The sequence below is a fragment of the Tyto alba genome, unplaced genomic scaffold (genome assembly GCF_018691265.1).
Source record: "Tyto alba isolate M040663 unplaced genomic scaffold, T.alba_DEE_v4.0 Super-Scaffold_7, whole genome shotgun sequence".
Taxonomy (NCBI): Eukaryota; Metazoa; Chordata; class Aves; order Strigiformes; family Tytonidae; genus Tyto; species Tyto alba.
Genome location: NW_024881328.1, coordinates 16,814,529 through 16,836,711, shown reverse-complemented (window position 1 = coordinate 16,836,711; position 22,183 = coordinate 16,814,529). Strand labels below are relative to the sequence as shown.

At 40.5% G+C, this 22,183-nt stretch overlaps 1 protein-coding gene across 2 annotated transcripts; it reads left to right on the top strand.

The window, feature by feature from the left end:
- The first annotated feature begins 93 nt into the window (after positions 1 to 93).
- On the top strand, positions 94 to 22,010 carry ERCC3 (ERCC excision repair 3, TFIIH core complex helicase subunit). 2 transcript variants are annotated; one of them, XM_033003915.2, is made up of 15 exons: positions 94 to 164; positions 277 to 482; positions 1,186 to 1,422; positions 2,068 to 2,117; positions 3,481 to 3,616; positions 3,825 to 3,992; positions 5,085 to 5,289; positions 6,346 to 6,660; positions 7,853 to 8,037; positions 10,781 to 10,983; positions 14,486 to 14,582; positions 14,760 to 14,877; positions 16,028 to 16,146; positions 20,236 to 20,388; positions 21,215 to 22,010. In XM_033003915.2, exons 1-15 carry the CDS (start codon positions 146 to 148, stop codon positions 21,347 to 21,349), a joined length of 2,346 nt encoding a protein of 781 aa, XP_032859806.2. In that variant the 5' UTR covers positions 94 to 145; the 3' UTR covers positions 21,350 to 22,010. The 2 variants fall into 2 exon arrangements, 1 of the variants encoding a protein (XP_032859806.2); XR_006164553.1 differs by lacking the exons at positions 16,028 to 16,146; positions 21,215 to 22,010 and adding an exon at positions 16,203 to 16,350 and having other exon boundaries at positions 20,236 to 20,322.
- Positions 22,011 to 22,183: the final 173 nt, after the last annotated feature.

Here is a 22,183-nt window from a genome sequence, read left to right as displayed (position 1 = left end):
CGCCCCTCTCCCCCGCCCGCCCGCGCGTCCCCCCCGCGGCGGGGGCGGCCCCGGCACCACGAAATCGACGGGGCCGGTCGCTGCGTGTCTCCTCCCCGCCCGCGCGGCGGAAGTGAGGCGGCGGGCGCGGCGCGGCGCGGCGGCCATGGGCAGGAAGGAGCGGGGTGAGCGGCGGGGCCGGGGCCGGGGGGCGGCGGGGGGAGCGGGGCCGGGGGGTGGGAGCGGGGCGGGGGGAGCGGCGGGACCCCCTGGTGACCGCTCCGGCTTCGCTCCCAGAGAAGAAGAAGTCCAAGAAGCGGCACTGCGATGACGACGAAGACGAGGAAGACGACGCTCCCGGCAGGGAGTCGCAGGAGGCGGTGCCGTCCGCGGCGGGGAAGCAGGTGGAGGAGAGCGGCACCAAGCTGGACGAGTACGGGGCGAAGGACTACCGGCTCCAGATGCCCCTGAAGGCCGACCACGCCTCGCGGCCCCTCTGGGTGGTACGTGCGGGCGGCCGTAAGTCCGGCCCCGCAGGCCCCACGCGGTTTGTGGGAGGGCGGGGGCTGGTGCCGCCCGTGGGAGCGGTCGCTGCAGGGCCGCGGCGCTGGCGTCTGCAGCCCGGGGCGAAAGAGCCGTGAGGCGGGCTGGCCTCGCGCCGGTTGTCGTCTGTGCCCCGGGGGGGGACGGCGGTGGGGCTGGCCGCGGCCTGGCCGGCGGTGCGGGCGCGGGGGGAGGAGGCGGGTGCCGGTCACCGAGAGCGGTGGCACACAGGCGCCGGCTCTCCTCCTCCTCCGTTCCTGCGGCGTAAAATGAGCGAGGAGTTTGGTTTGTTTCAGGGGAATAGGGCTGGAAGCTGGCTTCTGCTCAAGCCATTTGCTTAGCGCTAAAAATGAAAAGAGACCCCGGCACGGCCGTCTGGAGAAGCTGAATCGGTCTGGGTGTGGTTTATTCTTAGTGCCGTAGGAGGGACGTGGACAAATTAACGTCTGGACCCTTTCAGAAGACAAAAGTTGTGCGTTTCTGTGCCTCCTCTCTTCTTTTTCTTGTAACCTCGTCATTAGGGCCGACACTTTTTTTTGAAACCCTGTCATGTGTTACTATCCAAACAGCAGACTGCATACCTTAACAGCAGCTTTATAGGAAATTACTGATCCTGCTCAGCTAACACTGTTGTTTCTTCAGCAATTCTTTTTATTTCCATAGGCTCCCGATGGCCATATTTTTCTGGAAGCCTTTTCTCCAGTTTACAAATATGCGCAGGATTTTTTGGTTGCCATCGCTGAGCCTGTGTGCCGGCCGACCCACATTCACGAGTACAAGCTGACTGCGTACTCGCTGTACGCGGCTGTTAGCGTTGGCTTACAAACAAGTGACATCACAGACTATCTACAAAAACTGAGCAAAACTGGTGTCCCGGATGGAATAATTCAGTTTATCAAGGTAAGACTTATATTGGTATTGGAAATATATCTACTGCTACTAGTAAAATCCTTCCCTGCTGCCGCTGCTTAATTGATTTTTTTTTTTTATTTAGTCATTGTTTTTACCTTCTTGTTCTATTCTGTCACTGTTCCGAGAGAGCAGAGGCTTTATCTTATTTTTTGTCTTTTTCTTTACTATATTGCTGTACACGTACTATTTTTACAATATGTCCTTTGTGGGATTTATAACTTTAAAAAATATATATATACCCAAGCATCTGCGTTCACACTTTAAGCCAGTATTTGGAGAAAGTTTCCTCAGGTTTTTTCTGGAAGAAGACTGAATGTGGGAAGCAGTCTGTAATAGCTGGGCGTTATAAAACAGACCCTACCTTGTCCTGCGAGTTTGTTCTTGCAGTCTTGGAAGTAGGTTGGAATTGAGTATCAAAACTGAATATCTGTGACCGATCTCCCGTGTGAGATGATGTGTGTGTCTTCTGAAAATACCTTTTCAGGTTTGTTCTATAGGCATAGCAGCATTGCAAGTAAATGTTTCATGATACCGTGCTTCCCTGCAAAGACCTAAGCTGCACTGCAGCATTTGGTTCCAAATGTGAAATCGCTCTTTCGCTCGTTCCTAATGACTCCTCTTGTTCGTTTGTAGCTGTGTACTGTCAGCTATGGGAAGGTGAAGCTGGTACTGAAACATAACAGGTAAGTGGCTTCTTCCTTAACTAATGTGGCAGAGGAAGTCCTCCGAGTGCCCAGCTGTGCATGAATGAGTGGTCTCAGTAGCTGTTGAGTCCTGCAGCCCCCAGCTGAGTGTAGCGTCTGTCAATACAAGATCACTTTTTCAGTTGCTGAAAATGTTTAATACATTAGTCAGTTAATTCAGTTTGACTGTCCTGAGCCACTCCTGGTTATTACATTTTTAAAAGTAGGTTGCAAATTTAATGTTCTAGCTTGCTTCTGTATTGCTTGGACTTGGAAGGTTTTCAGAGAGTTGTTTCATTCTTTCTTTCCTAATTTACATGAACCTGGTTAGCAAGTTTTTCTCAAGGTGTCCTTCAGTCTTGTCTATTCTGACTTGTAAACCATTATTTGTGAAGAACAAGCAAATCCATGGACAAGAGGTGCGTACTTGTTGCTGGGCTGAATCTGATTTGTTTCAAACCCAGAAGATAATGTTGGAAAGGACCTTGAGAGGTCAGCTGGTTTAGAGCTGACCAATTTTATCTAAACCTGTGATTCTGTGGTATGGAGAGGGAAAGGAAAGAGACAGCAGAAACCTGAAGCCTCTGTCTGTACCTTGCCTGTGTACTACACTCTTCCCATTTTAATTCTTTGCCAAAGTTCTCTGTTGTCCGACAGCTGCAGATAAGCTATGGGACTTACATAATCTATATAATATTATACTATATATAATGCTCTGTTTGTGCTGCTGCTTTTTTTGAACCTGCTGATTTGCATAGAACTAATGCTAGTATTGCTAGTAGGTTTTTGTCCTCTTCCTAGGTGTTTCTGAGAAAAAGATTTCTTCCACGCCGCTTAAGTCTCTTTTGGCTCATATTTTAACTGCGATCTCCAACCAGCATCGTTATTGATGAATCTCCAGGGAGGGAAACAATTTCAGGATGTACTAATTTAAATTTTTAGGTGTTTTTGTTTGGGGGGTTTTAGAGGTTTTGGTCCTGTGGGCAGGACTTTAAAGCACCACATCCAGTGTTTTCACAGATGCACCTCAATTCAGTCTCAAAAAAATTGACTTGTGTCACATGTAGCAAATAAGACACGTACGAGAGAGCTGTCTCTAGGCGGTTCTGCTGGAGTTTTCCCACTTGCGTTATGTTAGGGAACATTTGAGCAAGATGGATAACTGCATGATGCTTTTGGTATGAGACATCTTTTACAAATTTTGATTGCCATAATTTTTTTATTTTTAAATTACCACCCCCAAGATTGAATACTTGAGAATGCATCTGGGATAGCTGTATATTTAAGCATCTATACCACTCTTCCTGTAAGTTATTCGGTTGATTAGTTCATAAAAATGTTTTTCTTTGTTATTTAATTTTAGGTATTTTGTGGAAAGTACCCACCCTGATGTCATTCAGCAGCTTCTGCAAGACTGTGTAATTAGAGACTGTCGCCTGAGAAATGCTGAGGGTGAAGAAACAGAGCTCATTACAGAGACATTCACAAGTAAATCAGTGGTATGTTTGGGCACGTTTTAAAATTATCGAATTAACAGTAGATAAACTGCTTGAGTAGTTTGGAGTGGTTATTGCTTGCTGCTTGTATCGGCGGTTGCTTTCAGTTCTGTCAGCAATGATCTGTGCCTCCTTAATGAACTCAAATTGGGGGGTGGGGGTGGAGTGTGTAGGTAATGCAACCCTTGGTGAAAATTCCTGTCTATTTCAGATTGCCAAATCCAGTGAAGGTGGCTGTGGTCCGTCAACATCACAGGTAGCAGATGTTCAGAATAAACCAGATGTCGCAGCTGACTTATATGAGTTTTATGAACAGATGGACAAAGATGAGGAGGAGGAGGAGGAGGAAACACAGACGGTGTCTTTCGAAGTCAAGCAAGTATGAGCGTTTTAGTCTCTGCATTTGTAGCTTTGGGGAATGTGCCCAGGACTTGCAAAGCAGCTTGAGAACTTGAAGTAAAGTAGTACTGTGGCTCTTTGTTTGATAGGGGAGATCACTGGAAGCCATTGATATTTCTTTCCTTTTACCTTCCAAAATCTTAGAATCTTATTCTTTTGTACTAAGGGCAGCAGACTGGGTATTGTTCCTCCCTTGCCCCCAAGGCAGAGCGCTCACAGGCCAGAGAAAGGCTCCAAAGACCAAGGGAGGTTTCCCCATGTGCAGCTTAGTGTTGCTTTGTGCCAGACAAGTGAGAACCCAGTGGAGCACAAATCTGCTGTTGGTTTCAGAGCTTTTGTTTTGTTTTGTTTTGTTTTGTTTTTTTTCTTTTTTTTTCTGTTTTTGTTTTGTGATTCATGTTTGGCGAAGAAACTCCTGGTGGTTCTGACTGCATAGCTCGAGAAGGGTAGCTGGAGTTTGGAGCAGTCCTGGCTTGACCTTCAGAGAGCTTTTGTAGAATTTCTCAAGTTGTTTTGGGGCTCGGTGATTCTAATGATGCCTTCCTGGGGAAAACAGAAATTTTTAAAAAAGGTAACTTAGTAGCTGTTTTGCTTACTTTGAAAAACCCAAACCAAACCAACAACCTCTCAGTGATTGAATCAACATGTCATTGTGGTGGAATAACTGTTACCAGGGTACAGAGATTTTCCAGATAACAGATGTGCAGCTTGGGTAGGTCCTTCTGTGTAACACACAGAACCTTTTGTGTCTGTCGTTGAGCTCTTTTGTTGCAGAACTTCAGGGTGTAGTTTAGTCACTACCGTATAAAGAACACACATCTGAGATTAACGTGTATGTTCTTCCATCTGTCTAAATAATCTTCCCTAATATCACCTGTTATTTCAAATGTTTGGAGGGGGTGAGGGTGATCACAAATAAAGTGTTTGGAATAAACTTTTAACCCTTGCAGACTTCATGACCATAAAAAATAAATTTAACTTCCCGTGGTACTGTATAATATGGTTGGTTGTTTAAAAAGAAGAAATAATTAATTCAGATGTGGAGAATTAATTCCAGATGTTTCCTCTCCAGGAGATGATTGAAGAACTTCAGAAGCGTTGTATCCATTTGGAGTACCCCTTGCTGGCAGAATATGATTTCAGAAATGATTCCGTGAATCCTGATATTAATATAGATCTGAAACCTACAGCTGTCCTCAGGCCCTATCAAGAGAAAAGCCTAAGGAAGATGTTTGGAAATGGACGAGCCAGGTCTGGTGTTATTGTCTTGCCATGTGGTAAGTTCCTGGATTGGTATTGAGAGGTTTTGTTCTTTATTCGCCTGGAGTGACGTGACTTCCAGACATGACAGCTGCTTCGATTTCAAACAGCAGTAGGGATGGTTCTGGCTACCAGTATGCAGAGTCCTGTTGGTTTTCAGCACGTGGGTGGCGAGGCTGTGGTGAGGCAGAGCCCGGTGGGGAGAGCTGTCAGGCATCTGCTCAGCAGTGCCGTCGGAATCCCTGTAGTGACCAAAGAACTGATTTGTGGTTGTGGTAGCTTCAGGTTACCATTTGTGCGTTCACTGTTCCCTCTAAGTCAGCTCGGCTGATCTTTCAGTGAAATGTGAAGCTATTCACATCATCTGTTCCTTGGTGGGGAACAGGGAGACTGGGGGGAACAGGGAATTCAAATATAGTGTGAGGGGTGTGCAAGGAAGAAAAGGGCTTGTGTGCACAAGTTCTGGGCAGGGGGGCTTGGGAAAGAAATGGACGTGCAGATTGGGACAACCTGCAGGAAGCAGTGGAAGAGGGAGGGAACAGGAGACTGCATGTCAGTGCCTTTGGTGTTGGGGGTGGAGGAAGCACATGGGAGATACATCAAGGGCCTGAGAGAGTGTGTGGGGAGTGCTGGGAGAAGCGTGAAGGAGGGATGGAAAGATTTAAGGTCTTGCTGTGTGGGGAAACAAACATAGCTGGCAGGGGCAGTGGGATAAATCACGTTTAGGGGAAGCATTCTGTAGCCACTTGGAATTTAACATGCTTTTGAAATCAAGAAAACATTAACATGATCGCTTCTAATTGGCAAAGCCATTGTTTACAATTATTTTCTTGAGAAAATAGTTATGTGTCCAGTGGACAATCCAGCTGTTTTTTTTTAGAATTTAATACTCAATTTCTGTAAGACTATTATATACACAACCATAAAAAATACCAACAAAGAATTCACCCTTATATCATTTCATATCTTCTCACAGTTCTCCTGTTTTCCTTTGCATGCTTTTTTTTTAAATCTCTCCTACTCCAGTGATACCTGAGAGATGACCAGTGAACATCACTTTTCTTCCCCTGCAGGTGCTGGCAAGTCTCTCGTTGGAGTGACGGCCGCGTGTACCGTCCGCAAGCGGTGTCTGGTCCTTGGGAATTCTGCAGTGTCTGTGGAGCAGTGGAAAGCCCAATTCAAGATGTGGTCCACCATCGACGACAGTCAGATATGTCGGTTCACTTCTGATGCCAAGGACAAGCCCATCGGCTGTTCTATTGCTATCAGCACATATTCCATGTTGGGACACACAACTAAAAGATCCTGGGAAGCAGAAAGAGTAATGGAGTGGCTTAAAAGTCAAGAGTGGGGCCTTATGATACTTGATGAAGTACATACTATTCCTGGTAAGGAAACAGTGTGCAAATCCTTCGTGTTAGATACACTGTTAATGTTAGTCTGCTCTTTTAGAAGTGGTGGTTTTTTCACTCTCTTTCTCGTGATTAATATAGTGAGTAAACCCACGGTTTAGGGTTTTGAGACAAGTAAACTGCCTTGTCCTGACGTTTTTGTTTTTTTTTTTTTTTTTCCCCCCCTACAGTTTAGCTGGCCATTAGTTTTATGAAACCCTTCAAATTAGACACACGGCAGTGTAAAATAAAGTGCCTTCTCCTTCTATGTAGGTTGATATAGTGCTGTTAAGATACCTGAATTACATAAGTATAATTTTGCTGTAGACAAATTTGAGCAGGAGAGGGATTCATCTGCCTTCTTTTCTTTTGAGATGTAGTGGCACTGCAGGTTAGCTTTTAATATCTTATTTCTACCCAATAAAATATGAGTAACCATAGTGATTACTGACCAAAAATAGCTGTTGTATTTGAAATTACTGTGTAATTGAGATCTATACTATCGGAAAGCAATAATGTGGTATTAAAGTGTCTGTGGAATAATCCTGGCTAAAAATACCTCCCAGGATTCTGTTAGCTAGTCTACCTTGTTCTCATGATTCCATTTGAATATAATTTGGTGTCTACACAAATGATGAATTTCAGAACTAGACCTTGATGATTAACTTCCATTTTATCAAAGTAGTGTGTTGCTGCCACCATTCTTTCACTTTTGTTCTTTCTTGGTTTCATAAAAATTAAGGTATAGAACCTTCTCTGTGATCTCTAGTAATACTAAAGATGAGTAATTCTGCTGTATACTAGAAGTCCTGAACGTAGCAGTCAGCCAAGAGTCCTTGTGTTGTTCTTTCTCTGAAATGCTATATGACCTAAAGCAAGCCATGTAACCTCTGAATATATTAGTTTTCTTTCGGGAAATGGGAAATAGTAAAGATGCCAGAAAACTTACTGGGATTTTCAGAGTACACTGAATATGTAAACCAAAGCTGCCATCAGTGTGAAGTTTTGCTGTAAAACAGTTTTGTTAGAAGTGTCTCTGACATGGGGTAAAATTTCCCAGCACTGTGCTTGCTTTGTGTTCAGCAGTTGATGAAAGTTTTTTCGTTTTGTTTTGGTTTTTTACGTTGCAGTATTTGTCTTTTAAGTCCATTCAGGAAAGTAAACAGAAAATTTGTCTTGCATTTCTTAGCAAAAATGTTCAGACGTGTGCTCACTATTGTACAAGCTCATTGTAAACTGGGGCTGACTGCTACCCTGGTCAGAGAAGATGATAAAATTGTTGACCTGAACTTCCTGATCGGACCAAAGCTCTATGAAGCCAACTGGATGGAGCTGCAGAACAGTGGCTACATTGCTAAAGTCCAGTGTGCTGAGGTGATGCTCTGCTTTTTGCTACTACTAGTGTTTATTTAGTATGCTTATAACTTTTTTTTTTTGTTTTGTTAAGGAAGATATATAAATTTGTAGTATTTAACTGGGAAAAACAGGTGTCCTTATGACTTTTCCTTTACTTTGTAGTTTCGTCAAGGCTGTCGCTGGTCAATACGAACATGTGGCAAATCCAGCAGCCACATGTTCTTCAGAGTGACTTCAGCCCTCTTTCTCTTTGCGGGGACTGTGGTGCTTGATTGGCTGTCTCCACGTCAGCATTCAGAAATGTGAAGAGTGGTTGCTGTATTGTAGACTTAGTTCGATGCAGTTGACATTCGTGTTGTCTGTCTTGACTTTGGATCTTAAGCTCAGTTCTCTGTGGTAGCATCTCTGATAACTGTCAGCGAAGATTCGGGAACAGTATAAAAACAGGGCAGACATATCTGTTACTGCTCCCAATACTTCTCCAAGCCCTCAATCGTTTATGAGTTGTATGTGGTTTCTGTGTAACCATCAGGGTTTATTTTTCATGAACTTGTCCGGACTCTCACTGAATGGAAGTAAAGTTTTAGCAGCTACAGTGTGCTCTGGTAGAGGGTCATAAGTTATCTGTCTCTTGGATTTTTCCTGGCCTGTTTCTCAGGTTTTTTTCATTGTTTGTGGGGTTGTGTTGTTTTTTTTGTTGTTGACTGTTGCTGGGGTTTTTTTAAACCTGTCTGGCTAGTTTCATGCACTTCTTAATAGCTCTGGTACTGGCCTAAAAGATGCAGGTCAGCTATTCTTCTTTTGAACTTTGGGCAAACTGGAGGTTGTGGAAGGGAAAAACCCCACAGCTATTTTTAAGTAATGCAATGCAAGTGAAGAGCATCTAGAAAATAACTGGCTTGAAGGGAGAGTAACCAGTCTGCAAATTGAAATTTGACTATTTAGGCACTTTGGTTGATTCTGCCTTGGGAGCATAATTCTTCTCAGTCCCTGAACTGCCCTTTAGACTTTGAAAAGGGAAGCATGGGCTACCTTTCTTCTGAATGATGTGAAAATTCTGCAAGTTTATATTCTTTAGGTCAGTGTTTTGAAACAACTGTTGATGGGACTACCTAAAGCAGAGGATCAAAACCAGTCACTGTTGATGGCTGATAAATAACAAGTCTAATACATGCACAACTGCACTATGTATTTGTTTGGCTTTTGTTGTTGTGTTGTTGAGAAGTAGCATCTTTAATCAACTTGGCTTATTCCCCCCATAGCCAAGAGAGATGTCTGGTTTGCTCTTTAAGTGCTGTTCTTTCCAGGTGGCAAGAGGGGGCAGTGCAGCTGTCTGAGAAGGCAGGTCTTGGTCGTTGCAGGTACTGCTCTTTCACTGCTCTAAAAGAGAATAAGCAGCACAGTTAAAAAAGTTAAAAGTTAAAAAAAAAAACCCAAGGATGTTCTTTAACTAAGTTTTTGACTTGGAGTGCGCATCTTGCAAAATGTGAAAATTGAAAGATCATTGGGGTGAGAAGTAGATCTTAGCCATTTCCAAATCCAGAAGAGAATGCAAATACAAATCAAAATATATTCACTTTGCCATACAGAGACATTAAACAATAGAGGAATTATTTTCCTAGAATCAAATATTCAATATTCATCTCATTATCACTTTGAAATAGCCTCTTCTGATCTGAGAATTTTAGATCTTTCATATAGACAGCATACAATAACAGTGGAGCCTATTCAATGGATAAATTTATCGTTAATGTAGTCAAGGGATGAAAAAAGCCTCATTTAGCATTTAACTTACTGGAAAAAATGTTTTGAAACAAAAAAGTAGTTCTGAACAATACAGAACAATTCAGATTGTTTAAAACAAACTCCTGTAAATTGTCACATAACTTCCTTAGCTGAGCAATGGTTATGGAAGAGGGTTTTCTTTGCAGCATTCTGTGAATTTGTACTGTGCAATGGATATGGGGGGAATAACCCATGTACAGCAGGATGAATCTCGTCTAAATAATATGCATCATAGTGTCGTTATATGCTATAGATATCATTGCATTGACATAAACTTTTAACTTTATATAATTTCTTCTATTTTCATGCTATAGTAGAAAAAAATATCTCAGTAAGCCTAGACTTGTGCTGTACTATGATCTGTATTAATATAATAAAATCATTGCTTAAGGAAGCCTATTGAAAACTTCTTATCAATCCCAGTGTTTTGAAAGTTGTAGACTCAGTAGCTGTTAAAAGAAAGGTCACTCCTTTGTGTATATGAAAAAAAGACTGGTAAATTTGTTCTGTAATGAAGACTAAATTTGTCTCTTAGTTTTCAGAATATGGATGAAAATTAATTTTTATGGAAAAAGCTTTGACTGCCGTGACAGGGAGATTACACAGTTCATTCTCGTAATTACTGCTCTGTAAAAGTAGTAACATTCAGTAAAATTATTAAGTATGCAACATAAAGGAAATACCTTCCAGTCCTGTCCCAATCCCACTGCCTATTTCTGTTGTGGATCTTGCTGCCAAAGCATTTTGGAAGGCCAGAATATTAATGAGGTTAAACAGAGTTTGGCAGCGCTGGAGACTACACCAATGGGTAGTTTTCATTTTGGTACAGAAATGACTGTGTTAAAATCTGTGGCCTGCACTATACAGAAAGTCATAATGCATTATCATCCCCCCAGTATTTTTTGAATTCCCACTGGAATAAAATAAATAAATAACAGAGGGTTACTTTGTGTGTATGTATGTTTTCTAATTCTAGGTTTGGTGCCCAATGTCACCTGAATTTTATAGAGAATACGTAGCTATTAAAACAAAGAAACGGATCCTGCTGTACACCATGAACCCAAACAAATTCAGAGCCTGCCAGTTCCTGATTAAGTTTCATGAGCGACGGAATGATAAAATCATCGTATTTGCTGACAATGTGTTTGCATTGAAGGAGTATGCAATCAGACTTGGGAAGTAAGTGTTCACAGCCAACAATGGCACTTGTTCTCCTCCCTCCTGGAAAATTGCCTTGCAATCTCACAGTTTTCAGGAGTCTTTAGATATTTCTTGTAATACTTTGATTTAACTCCAATCCTCCTAAATAAAAAGGAGCTCGAGAGAGCATTTTTTTTGATGGATTTTATTGGCACTGCAACATCATTTTGGTGTAGAACTGTTTGAAAAGAATCTCTGTTTAGCACTTGCCTTAGAGGGGTTTTCATCCAAGATTTCTCTGAAAGACTGTTAGTATTTCTCCATCCATTTTATTATTAAAAGCCAGTGAATAAATAAGGGGCTTTTAAAATATCGCTAGAACTGTTTCTTTTAACAGGTCATAGCTTCTCCTATCTCTCTGAGACAAAGGTTTTCAAATATACACTCTCTGGATCTGTCAGGATCTTTGGGGAGTCAGGGCATTCCTCTTCAGGTTTTCAAAGGGTCTTAACCTTGTCTAAAAGACCTAAGACAAACTTTTTGGGGATCAGTGCTGTTACCAGTGCTCTGCCCAGAACTACTGTAATTAATAAACCAAAGGATGTGGCTCGCATGAACTCCTCCGCTACCTTAAATAACTCTAACATGAGTGCAGTTACAGAAGGTTGTATAAATAGAGTTTAATGAGAGGTTAATCGGTGTATTTGTAGGGTTTGGGGAGGGATGATCAGGGAGAGTGTTTGCCAGGATCAGGCATAGAGCAATTACTGAGGAAAATAAGTACAGAAGCTGGCCTCATCCTTTCTTTGACAAGCCCAAATAACGCCTTGCTTGCTGGAAGCTCTGGGGCATTTTGACTGTGTATGATTTCATGTCTAGGAATTTCAGCAGTACTTCTTAGCAAAACCACAAATGAGCCTAACAGTGTCCAAATTTATGATCAGTTTTGACTGTAGTTTAATGGCCATGTTGTGCTGACTTGCTGTGACATCAAACAGTAAGCAGAGCTAATGGTGCTGGATGAATTCCAGCACCCGTGGTCTCTTCCCTCGTTTTTTTAATCTGTCTGGACAGAGATTAGCTGTAATGATGCCTCTGGAATGTCTCTAGCAGAGTTCAGTGCACCACAAAAAAAGCCTTTAGCAATGGCGATGCTGGGAGGGGGTGCTTGCTAAATAGCGCAGCAGTTGTTAAGTGGGGTAGATGCTGCAGAAGCATGGCAGGAAAACAAGTTGAAGAAATATTAGGTGCTTGCTTTTCATGTTCTTGAGTGAATTCTCTGTTCCTCACATCACGTACAGAGCTCCAGGTTAAGCGGCTGTCAGTGTTAGAAGGAACGGAGGCTTGCAGGGCTGGATAAAGGTGAGGGAGTCTTTATTTTAACCAGAGAACGTTCTGTCGTAGTTTGCCGTGAGCATGCTGAAACACGGGGAGCTGTTGGTTTGGGTGGGTCAGGAGTTGCGGGTGTAAGGGGCAGAGCGGCGGGGGCGGCCCGGGCGGGGCTGCCCACCCCCACGGGGGCCGCTGCAGCTCTGGGGCCTGGGTGAAGCTGCAGGCGGGCGGGTGGGCTCCCCCGACGGGGGGGAGGTGGCCAGGTGTGGGGCGGCTCTCTGCAGCCCCTCCCTTATCCCCTCTTTCTCTTGGTACCGGCAGGGAAAGGCCGTGCACGTGACAGGAGCTATCTGGACTATAATTTTGGCGGCCACAGAATTCAAATTTGTTTTGCCAGCTTTTACTTTGTCATGAGTCCGTCATCCAGTGTTGAATAGCTCATGTGCTGACGTTTTTTTACTGGTTTAATATGTTTAATGTTATGGTTAATATGTTTAAATCACTATGTCTGAAGGACCGTGCCTCTGTGGGTTTGACAGTTATGCCAGTTAATGGGAGAGGGATTTGTCTTTGCAAATCCCTCAAATACCTTAAATATCTTTTTCGGGGGAGGAAAAGGAGTAATTTTTTTTTTTTTTTTTTTTTTTTAGAAAATCAATCTAGCATTGAATGGTCAAGGTTCAGGAAGGTACTCAGATATGTGCTAATGAAACATTGTCAGGTAGGATCTGGGATGGTCAAAATGGAGGATTGATAGCCAGTAGTTACAGGTTATTCTGTTCTTCAGAAATGTGTTTGAAACCCTTCTTGATGGCTTTAAGAAACAGAGGGCTCACAAATGCTTTAGTTTCAGCTTAAAACTTCTATTTAAGTTTTGTTGGGGATTAAAATCATCACAATTCAAATATTAAATGAAATTTCAAATAAGGCTTAAAATATTACTGAATGCTACTAATTGAATAATAATGGTCTTTCAGAGTTGACTCATTTGCCACTTTTATTTTTTAGCTGTGTTTTTCTAAAAATCTGGTTAAATAGAGTAAATAGAAGAATTAGATTAGAGGTGACTAGGATTGTTTGGTAAAGGTAAAACTGGAATAAAGTTTGTAGTAAAGAAAGCAAGAGGAGTCAACTCAAAGGAATTAGTTGAAAAGAACAGAAAACCTTAGTGCTGTGCACTACATGTTTATGTTCAGCTACCGCCCATGTATGTGCAAATATTGAAAGTTAAATTAAATATTTGAGGTTGGTTCCTTGTTTTAAAAATAATGTATGGAAATGTGAACAAAAGAGAAATTGTAGAACTTGATTCCTGTTATTTGGAGATGCTTGTTAACAAGCATTTGGAAAAGTAGTGCAACAAATGAAAAAGCAGTGGCTCTGAGATCCTGTGTGCCTCCCATTTCTTATGTGGGCTTTGCTATTTCTAGCTTCTTTGTTTTAGAACTCTGCTTAGGCAGGAAGAAAACAGCCAGAATTTTTCTTGGAAAATTCATAGTAGCCTAAGTTACTCATGAAGCCGGTGAGTGGCTGAGAGTTTGTGTGAGCCTTCTGGATTGAGATATTAAATGTTCCAGGTGATTCATCGTCAAATGTTAGAAACCTGAGGTGAAATGCCACTATGAGCTGCTCATGACCATGGAATTTTTGGGACCTTGTTCTCATTTCAGTAGGTCCAGAAGGTATTAGGAGGGGAAAGAGGTTAGCTTCAAAAGAAAAAATAATTTTCCCAGAACAACATCCAGCAGCTAGCTTGTGACAGTCAGCATATCATTGATAGAGAAGTCTGGATTTTCAAGTGTTTAAATAGGAAGCAAAGGTTGCAGCTGTCAATGTGCTAACTCAGTAGATTTCAGGGAAAAAATCTCTTATTTTAACAGCTGCCTTCAGTCTGTCATGTAGGCTTAGCAAATGGATTCAGTCTGTTGATATACAGCTTCATTGGTGCCTGTAATTGCAAAACATTTATAACTGTCAGAATTTATTTCTGGCAGACTTGAGTTCCTGCAGAGGGTTCCACAAACAACTGGGTAGCTGCCATAAAGAGCCAAACAAGCTGAAAGTAAACTGTGAGCTATACCAAAATCTGTTTTGTTTTTGTATCATTCAAATGTGTGCTGCACTCCGTGCCATGCTATCCTAGTACCTCATAAGAAATGATTGAGAAATCTCAAATTGATTTAATTTGCGTATGTTCTGTTCTTTTCAGACCCTATATATATGGTCCTACTGCACAAGGAGAAAGAATGCAAATTCTACAAAACTTCAAACACAATCCAAAAATCAACACTATTTTCATTTCCAAGGTGAGGATATTCGGTGTGTCCTTGTACCTGTCTTCAGAGTGAACTTTATTTAAGAGTAAGTTAGACATGCACGTTGTCCATTTGACATCTTTGCATTGCAGCTCACAAAGGTATACTTTGCCATTAAGTCTTTGCTGATGATATATGAACATAAGGTCTGGTTTGTTTCTGTTACAGGTAGGTGACACATCCTTCGATCTGCCGGAAGCCAATGTTCTGATTCAGATTTCATCCCATGGTGGGTCTCGAAGACAGGAGGCTCAAAGACTGGGACGAGTGCTGAGAGCCAAAAAAGGTAAATGAAGTGGATGTTGGGCTCTGGGCCTTGGTTCGTAGTTTCATAGAACTTCAGAGAAACTGGATGTTCGTGACACTTCTTTATATTGTCCTTGGATTATGTTTTAGTCAAACAGAATATGCCTAAATACCAGTGAATGAAAATTAAGCATTTTCTGGGCCAGTAAAGCTTTGTGTTGGGAAAACTTCCAAAGGACAAAAAAAGCTGAAGAAAAATGAACTTTTTGTTCTCAGGTGGTTATTTCATTTTTTCATTCCTTGATAATTTCCTCAATGTGAAATTGTTCTTAAAAAATCATAGTACTGCTCTAAAAAGCAAGTCTCTAGAAAGCACATTTTTGATAATGCAGATTACTTTAATTTAAAAATGGGATTTGGTTTCCAAATAGCTATGTTTTTGCAAAACATAACCAAGGATCTTTTTGTTTAGAAAAATGATTCTTAAAACACTTTCTACTTGCACTTAAGATCTGTATATACTTATTTTATGTGCAGTTTTTGCTTGCTACAGCTGAGGCTTTGTTTGAAAATGCATACAGAAACATGGAAAACATTCACGTTAGTGAATTAACAAAAGTCTTAGTGAAACCTTGGGTTTTAAAAGAGAACCCAGTGCTGTTTGGATAATAGATCCTAGGGACTGTAAGTTTAAAAAAATAAATGATATGTAGCCTGATATATCCTAGGCTTTAAATAGCCTTATGATTTCTTAGCTAAATATCTGTGTCTTTCCTTCTTTAATGCAAAAACTCTGCTTCTCCTTTGTCTTATTCTATTGAACTTTTTTGACATTTGTTGCAATCCTTGCTCTTGACTTTTTATTACTTCTTTACATAATAGACATTAAAATAATTTTATCTTTTGTGTTGCCTAGCAGTTCTTCTCAGAGCACCAGTGTAATTGTCTACGCGTCCTTTTTCATTTTTCCCTTTTTGCCCATTCTCAAGTTATTAAGAACAAGAATAGGAATTTCCATGCTGTGTATTTTGACAATCAGTTTATGTAAGGTTTGGGTACAGCTAAACTTTGCAAATTGTTTTTGTGGAGAGACAACTTATTTAAACACCTGTTTTCAGTATTTAGTCATTTTTTGTTCTTTGTTGCAGTGTTCCAAATGGAACTAATCACTCAGTGTTTTTGACTCCTAGGCATGGTTGCTGAGGAATACAATGCCTTTTTTTATTCTCTTGTGTCTCAAGACACTCAGGAAATGGCGTATTCAACAAAGCGACAACGGTTTCTTGTAGATCAAGGTTATAGCTTCAAGGTAACTTACATTTATTATACTTGTGGCCTAAAAATACAACTTTCATATTCTTTCAGGTTAATATTAGGTCAAATACTGGAGAATTCCAGTTGTGGAATGTATTAATGAAGGTTTTGCTCACAAGCAAGAACTGTTCCAGTATTGGTTTGTCATCTGTATTACTGCAAGGGTAGATACAAGTAGCTTAGTACAGCTTCTAGAAAGGTAAGTACTCTAACTTCAGATGAAGCACCCACTGGAGAGTGAAGCGAAACGTTACGTGCATGGTTGCCTTTTATTTATGCTGTTCAATTGTCTGTCCATCCTCCTATTATGCATTATCATACTGGCTGTGCGTAAAGCAGTGTTGGTAGGTGTTCATGTTTGTAGTGCCCAGCAGCAATTCAGAAAACTTCCAAAACATCACAAGTCACAAATAATTTCCCAAGAACTCCAGTCTCAGACCAATATTTCACTATGGGGAGAAAATCTTTTTCGCTGTGGCTAAAGACAATGTGCGGTGGGCAGGATTCATCCATCCTACATTCATACCTCTGACTCTGGGAATCCAGGTTAGGTGTCTGAAGTGTCTAGCAACCCATTCCGAAACAAACACCTTTTGAGGATCTTTGTCTACGCACTAATCTTGTGCACAGTTTCCACAGTGCTGTCGAAAGCCGGCAGTGGGACAGAAAATGGGTCAGGATGCAGCCATGTTGCTGGGGTGGCTCTGTGTTAGCAGAAACTGCTCTGGTCTTCACACTGCGCTTATTTATCTTCCACCAACAGATTGACCTTCCTCTTGTAATTTTCTCTGCATGGAATGAAGTATATCATCAGAATCACTGGGTTGAATGTGCATTGATTAAGAAATGATGGTATTTACTGCAGGACAAGACTGTGACTGCAGAGTAGAAATTTTCCTACCTACAACTAAAACAGACTTCTCAAAATTGAGAACACTTTCATTGTTGACAGTGTTACAGAGCCGTGACTCGAAAGTCAGAAATTTCCCTTTTGTAAAGGACTTAATGCTGTCTCATTTCTCCAGACATACTTGAAAATTGATCACCCCTTGTACTTGAGTTTATTACGTATCTTTATACGTTGTCTTCTTACAAACATAAAATCTTGTTCCACCAAAGCTCCTCTATTTTATAGATTTCATGGTGTAGCTCATTTATACTTCTTTTAATTCCAGAGTTGCCCTGTATGCTCATCTATTGGGTTGTTAAAGGCAACAGAGTGTCATGATAGCTCTTGCTTTTAGGTAAATTATTCCTTTGCAAAACTGGAGTTTACTGCTCTGATTAGAAGCCTTCCCAATAAGAAACGTTGCTGAGAAAAAGAATAAAAGATAAGGCTCCCATATCCGCCTTTAGGGAACAAGCTCAAGCCTATGGCGTTGACAGACTCGTGCAAGGATTACACGAGGTGCAAGGGCAAGCAGCCTCTGCTGGATTGCACTTGAGCTTGGCTATTTAAGAGCTTTTCCTCATGAGGCATACAGGCAGCACGGGACATCCCTACAGGTAAAACCCCTCTGAACTGCAGGTATGCTGAAGTAAATAATTGCTCTGTAATCGCTGTCCTATTAAAGAGACCTTTAAGGGGGTTCTTACACCCCAATAGACATGTCACAGTCTTTATAGGTTAAAACCTTGTTTTGCTTTGTAGTGAATGTATTTTGACAAAATTGTAGATCAGTACTAAGCTGCAACTAATTACAGCAAATGCATCTATGTGGCTGTAGCCAAGAAGATTAGAGAAATCCCTTTACTTATATTTGAGTGCATTGGATTTTAGAACTAAGAAAGAGACTAAAATAGAGGGATTTTTGTTTTGCAAGGAAGACCTAGTCCTAGGAGTTTTGGTGTAATATGGGGGAAAAAAGCAGTAAAAGTAGCAAATGAGTATCTGGAGGGACATTTTAGCTGACCTGTACTGGAATGTTCTTTATTTGCAGTCTAGGAACAAAATTTTAGGATATCTACTTTCTCCTGTTTGCCAAACATTAAGCCTTAGCCCTAGCTGGCATCAAAGAATAATAGGGCTGGAAGAAACTTTCAAGAAACCACCTATTGTGTTTCTTAATTTCAAGGCAGGATCAGCTATGTGTGTGTCATTTCCAGCACGTTTGCTGCCTTATTCTTCCAAATATGGATACTCTACCTCATCTTTAGGGAATTATTTCAGTGCTAATGTCCTCTCCTTCAGAATTTTTGTTCCTAATGCCTAAATTACTAAAAATTCATTACTCCTTTTAAAAGGGTAACAGTCTTCACGTTTGTTTTCTAGGTCTTACTTTCTTCTCACCATTTCTCAGTAGCTTAATTCTCTGCCTTGCATCAAAAAGAGGACCGGAATAATATTTTTTTGATAAATCACTTATTTTGTCTTTGCTTCTTAAATAGGAGCCATGTCATCACAATTTACTGTTTGGAGTCTAATTATCTAGTGGGTGTTTTTTTGTTAGCTAACCATAGTTTAGTTGTTTACTGTGTTGTGGTTTTATTTAGAGGCTGAATGTAGGATGTATTACATTTTAAACCAATAGCAGAACTCCTCACTGTATCAGAGAATTGGGGATAACTTTAAACTTGGCATCTGTTGAACAGCTTAAAAAAAAATGATGCAGCAGGAGTTCTTTCCGTTCTATGAATCACATTAGCACTGTTTTGCAACCACAGCTGGAAACAGGCTAATGCAATTTAAAATTGCTTTTCATGAGTCCTTTTTCTTTATTTTTGAGATGATCATAATACATGTGCTTCTAAATAAACAAGAAGGGGGGACCACAGTGTTCCTTTAGCCACATAATAGGACAGGTTGTTCCCCTGAACGGATTCTTAAAGGTAGGGACATTTCTCAGAAAGACACCACTTTTCAAATTAGAAATTGTCATTGACGACAGCCCACAACACTGATTGTTCATTCTAGTGTTTCACTACCCTGTTTTTCAAAAGTAATGCTCTGCATCTGATGTGGATTTGTTTCGCCTTGAGCTGTATTTATATTGTTTTATCAGTCTTTGTGATCGGATCCAGCCCAGATTACTGAGGCAATTAGTTTCTAATTGTTTTGGATCAAGAGATAAGCTGAAAAAGGAAGATGAGAAGGGGAAACACTACATAATCAAGGGAAATGGCTGAATTAGAATGTCTTCCTCAAAACCTCTTCAAGTTGGAAACATAATTGGAAAAACTGAGATTCTCATGTATAAACATAGGTTTACCAGAATGCATTTAACTGCAGGAAAAATTCTTGTGCAATTTTCAAAATACCTCTAATTAAGAAAGCAAGCAGCCTATTGTAGAACTTTATAAGAGAAACTTGAGAGCTTTTCAGTTCTTAGGAAGAGGTTTTTCAGCTAATGGAGTATATGGCACTATATTGCCAGTAGATGGCACGTGCCCTGCATCCTTGGTTATCAAATGAGTTAATAAGAGTTTCATAGAAAACAAAAATAACAACAAAGTTATCTTGTGTCTAAGCACATGAATGTGGAAAGAGTCATTTTGCTCTGTTGCTGCTGCTTTGTTGCAGGTTGCTGCGCTGTCTTTCAACAACTGATTATGCGTGTTCATTTGCTAGGGGTTTTATTCCCATATTCCTCAAGGTTTATTGCTAAAATTCTCCATGTCTGGAAGACTAGTGGATTATTTTTGTTAAATTTAAAGTGCTAATTCTTAAACTAGACAAATATAGAGCTCACAGCATGAAGCTAACCTTGCAGTAAGTTGAATATACATCTGAGTTATATGTGCTTTGCTCAAGTTCTTGGTCTAGCTGCTATAGGCAATGTTTGGCTGACATTCTCTGTCCAGATCTTTTCTCCTCCCCACCCCCCCCCCCCTCAAAAAAACGGTTTGTGTTTTGCATTTTCAGCCAGGATATAACAGGGGATGTGTGTGTGTAAATATATATATACACCATTTAGCAAGATTTTATATGTATCTGTGGTATCCCTAATGTTAAGCTGTCCAGAGCATAAAGAAGAGTTGCAGGCAGTTTCCAACAAGATACGGAATCAGAAGTCCTTGTCTTGGTTTTGAATAGCTAACAGTGAGGAGGAAGAGTCATCACCTTGTACTGTGCTCTGTTTCTTAGGTAATAACAAAGCTTGCTGGCATGGAAGAAGAAGATCTTTCATTTTCATCCAAAGAAGAGCAGCAACAACTTCTCCAGAAAGTCCTGCAAGCATCTGACCTGGATGCTGAGGAGGAAGTAGTTGCTGGAGAATATGGTTCAAAGTCAACTCAGGTAATGAAGAATGCTTTGAAAAGGATGACCGCAAATATGACAGAACTGGGCCACTTCATTTTAATTCTAAATGTGATGCCATCATTGATGCCCTAGTATCTTTGTGAAACCTTGGAGAGCAGATTTCTTTTTTAAAGTTTCATTAGCACTTCACTATTTGAGTAATTCACTTGTTGGGTGCTAGAAAGAAGTTAGACATGTAGTTCATATCCTTATCCATCATATTTGAGGGAGAAGATCACAGATCTATTGTTACAGATTTTTAAGTAAATCTTCTAAGTCAGAAGCAATTAAAATATTTTAAAATATTTTGAAGATGCCCATGTGTCACAGCACATACTCTTTTGTGGTGGCACTGTGCTCATTGAATCATGCCCTGAGGATAGAAGCATAAGGGCCTCTTTTGTTCATTTTTAGTAGAAATACTATTGTTGTAGGTAGTAGTTTGACATTTTCAGCAACAGGTACAAGAAAAATAAATAGTCTGAAACATTTATTGATACATAAGTTAAAGCCAAGCTACAACATGGTAATTAATTTTTTAGGGTTAGCTTTTAGCTAAATGGCATTGTGCTGAAATGCATTAGGAATTCCCAGTCTAAGGTATCTCTCCATATTAATCCTTACATATGTTTGTATACTTGTGGTGAGTGGCAAGCTGTGTCTTTCATTGTAGAAATTCTTCTTAAGAAGGAAAACTTGGAAGGCTTTTTGACATTAAGGTCACTAAATGAACAGTGCTGCCCAGTAGCCCGTGGGCATCAGTAGGTTAGAGTTGGTCTATAATCACACACTGAGCATGGGTTTTTTCTCCTCTTACTTGCAGGTGTCACGTCGTGTGGGCACGATGAGCTCTATGTCAGGAGCAGATGATACTGTTTACATGGAATATCACTCTTCACGGAGTAAGGCATCTTCAAATAAACACATCCATCCACTATTTAAACGCTTCCGGAAATGATGTCCTTCCTGTCTGCATTTTGTTAAAACTGGATCCATGTACATGTTCCCATAAATAAAAATACGGAGTTGAAATTTCTGACAGGTCCTTCAAAAGACTTTTTATGTGCATCTGTATGGCCACATACTTAGCAATATATGTGCTTCCATGGGTGAATATGAAATGCAAAAAGCAACTAAATCTCACCACAGAGAAGATATCTGGTGACTGGATCCTGGTTATACCTGTCTGGTTTTCAGAATAATTGGTATGAATTTATTTTTATTAGCTAAAGACCCATTTTCAGAAGAATTCTGAAAAGGTTTTGTAAATTAAGTTTGTACTGATGTTTGAAATATAATTTATCTGATTACTGTATCTGCTCAATAAAATACTGTTTTTTAAAATGCTTAAATAAAAATCATTCATTGAGCTCAACAAATCCTGATAGGAACACTTTACATAACATTTTTAACCTGGGAGCTAATTCATACTTATGACTTAACCTGTCCTAAAATTTTAACAAATTGGAAATATTTTGAAATTCAAATACAAGGAGAAAGAGGAACTCTGTTTCCAAAGTAAACCCAATGAAAGCATTAGTAAATGCAAATAAATTCTGTGCTCCATTTTTCTTGCTAGTGTCAAGAAGTTGCCGAAATAAAAGCTCTTTCCCTTTTCATTTATATTTTATTTATTAACCGTGCAGTAAAACCATCATAACTGCTAAACAGTGCAGTGTCACTGCAGAAGTTGTTATTGAGTCAAAAAGTGTGTTGGATGCAGAGGTGTGAAGGAAAGATTCCCGACTTTGGGTTTGTTTTTTTTTCCTTAATGAAGACTGCAGTACATTTC

Coding starts and splice junctions, on each gene's coding strand:
- ERCC3 (XM_033003915.2), top strand. Junction 6,661..7,852: donor TGAAGTACATACTATTCCTG/GTAAGGAAACAG, acceptor TGCATTTCTTAG/CAAAAATGTTCAGACGTGTG. Junction 14,878..16,027: donor AGTGCTGAGAGCCAAAAAAG/GTAAATGAAGTG, acceptor TTTGACTCCTAG/GCATGGTTGCTGAGGAATAC.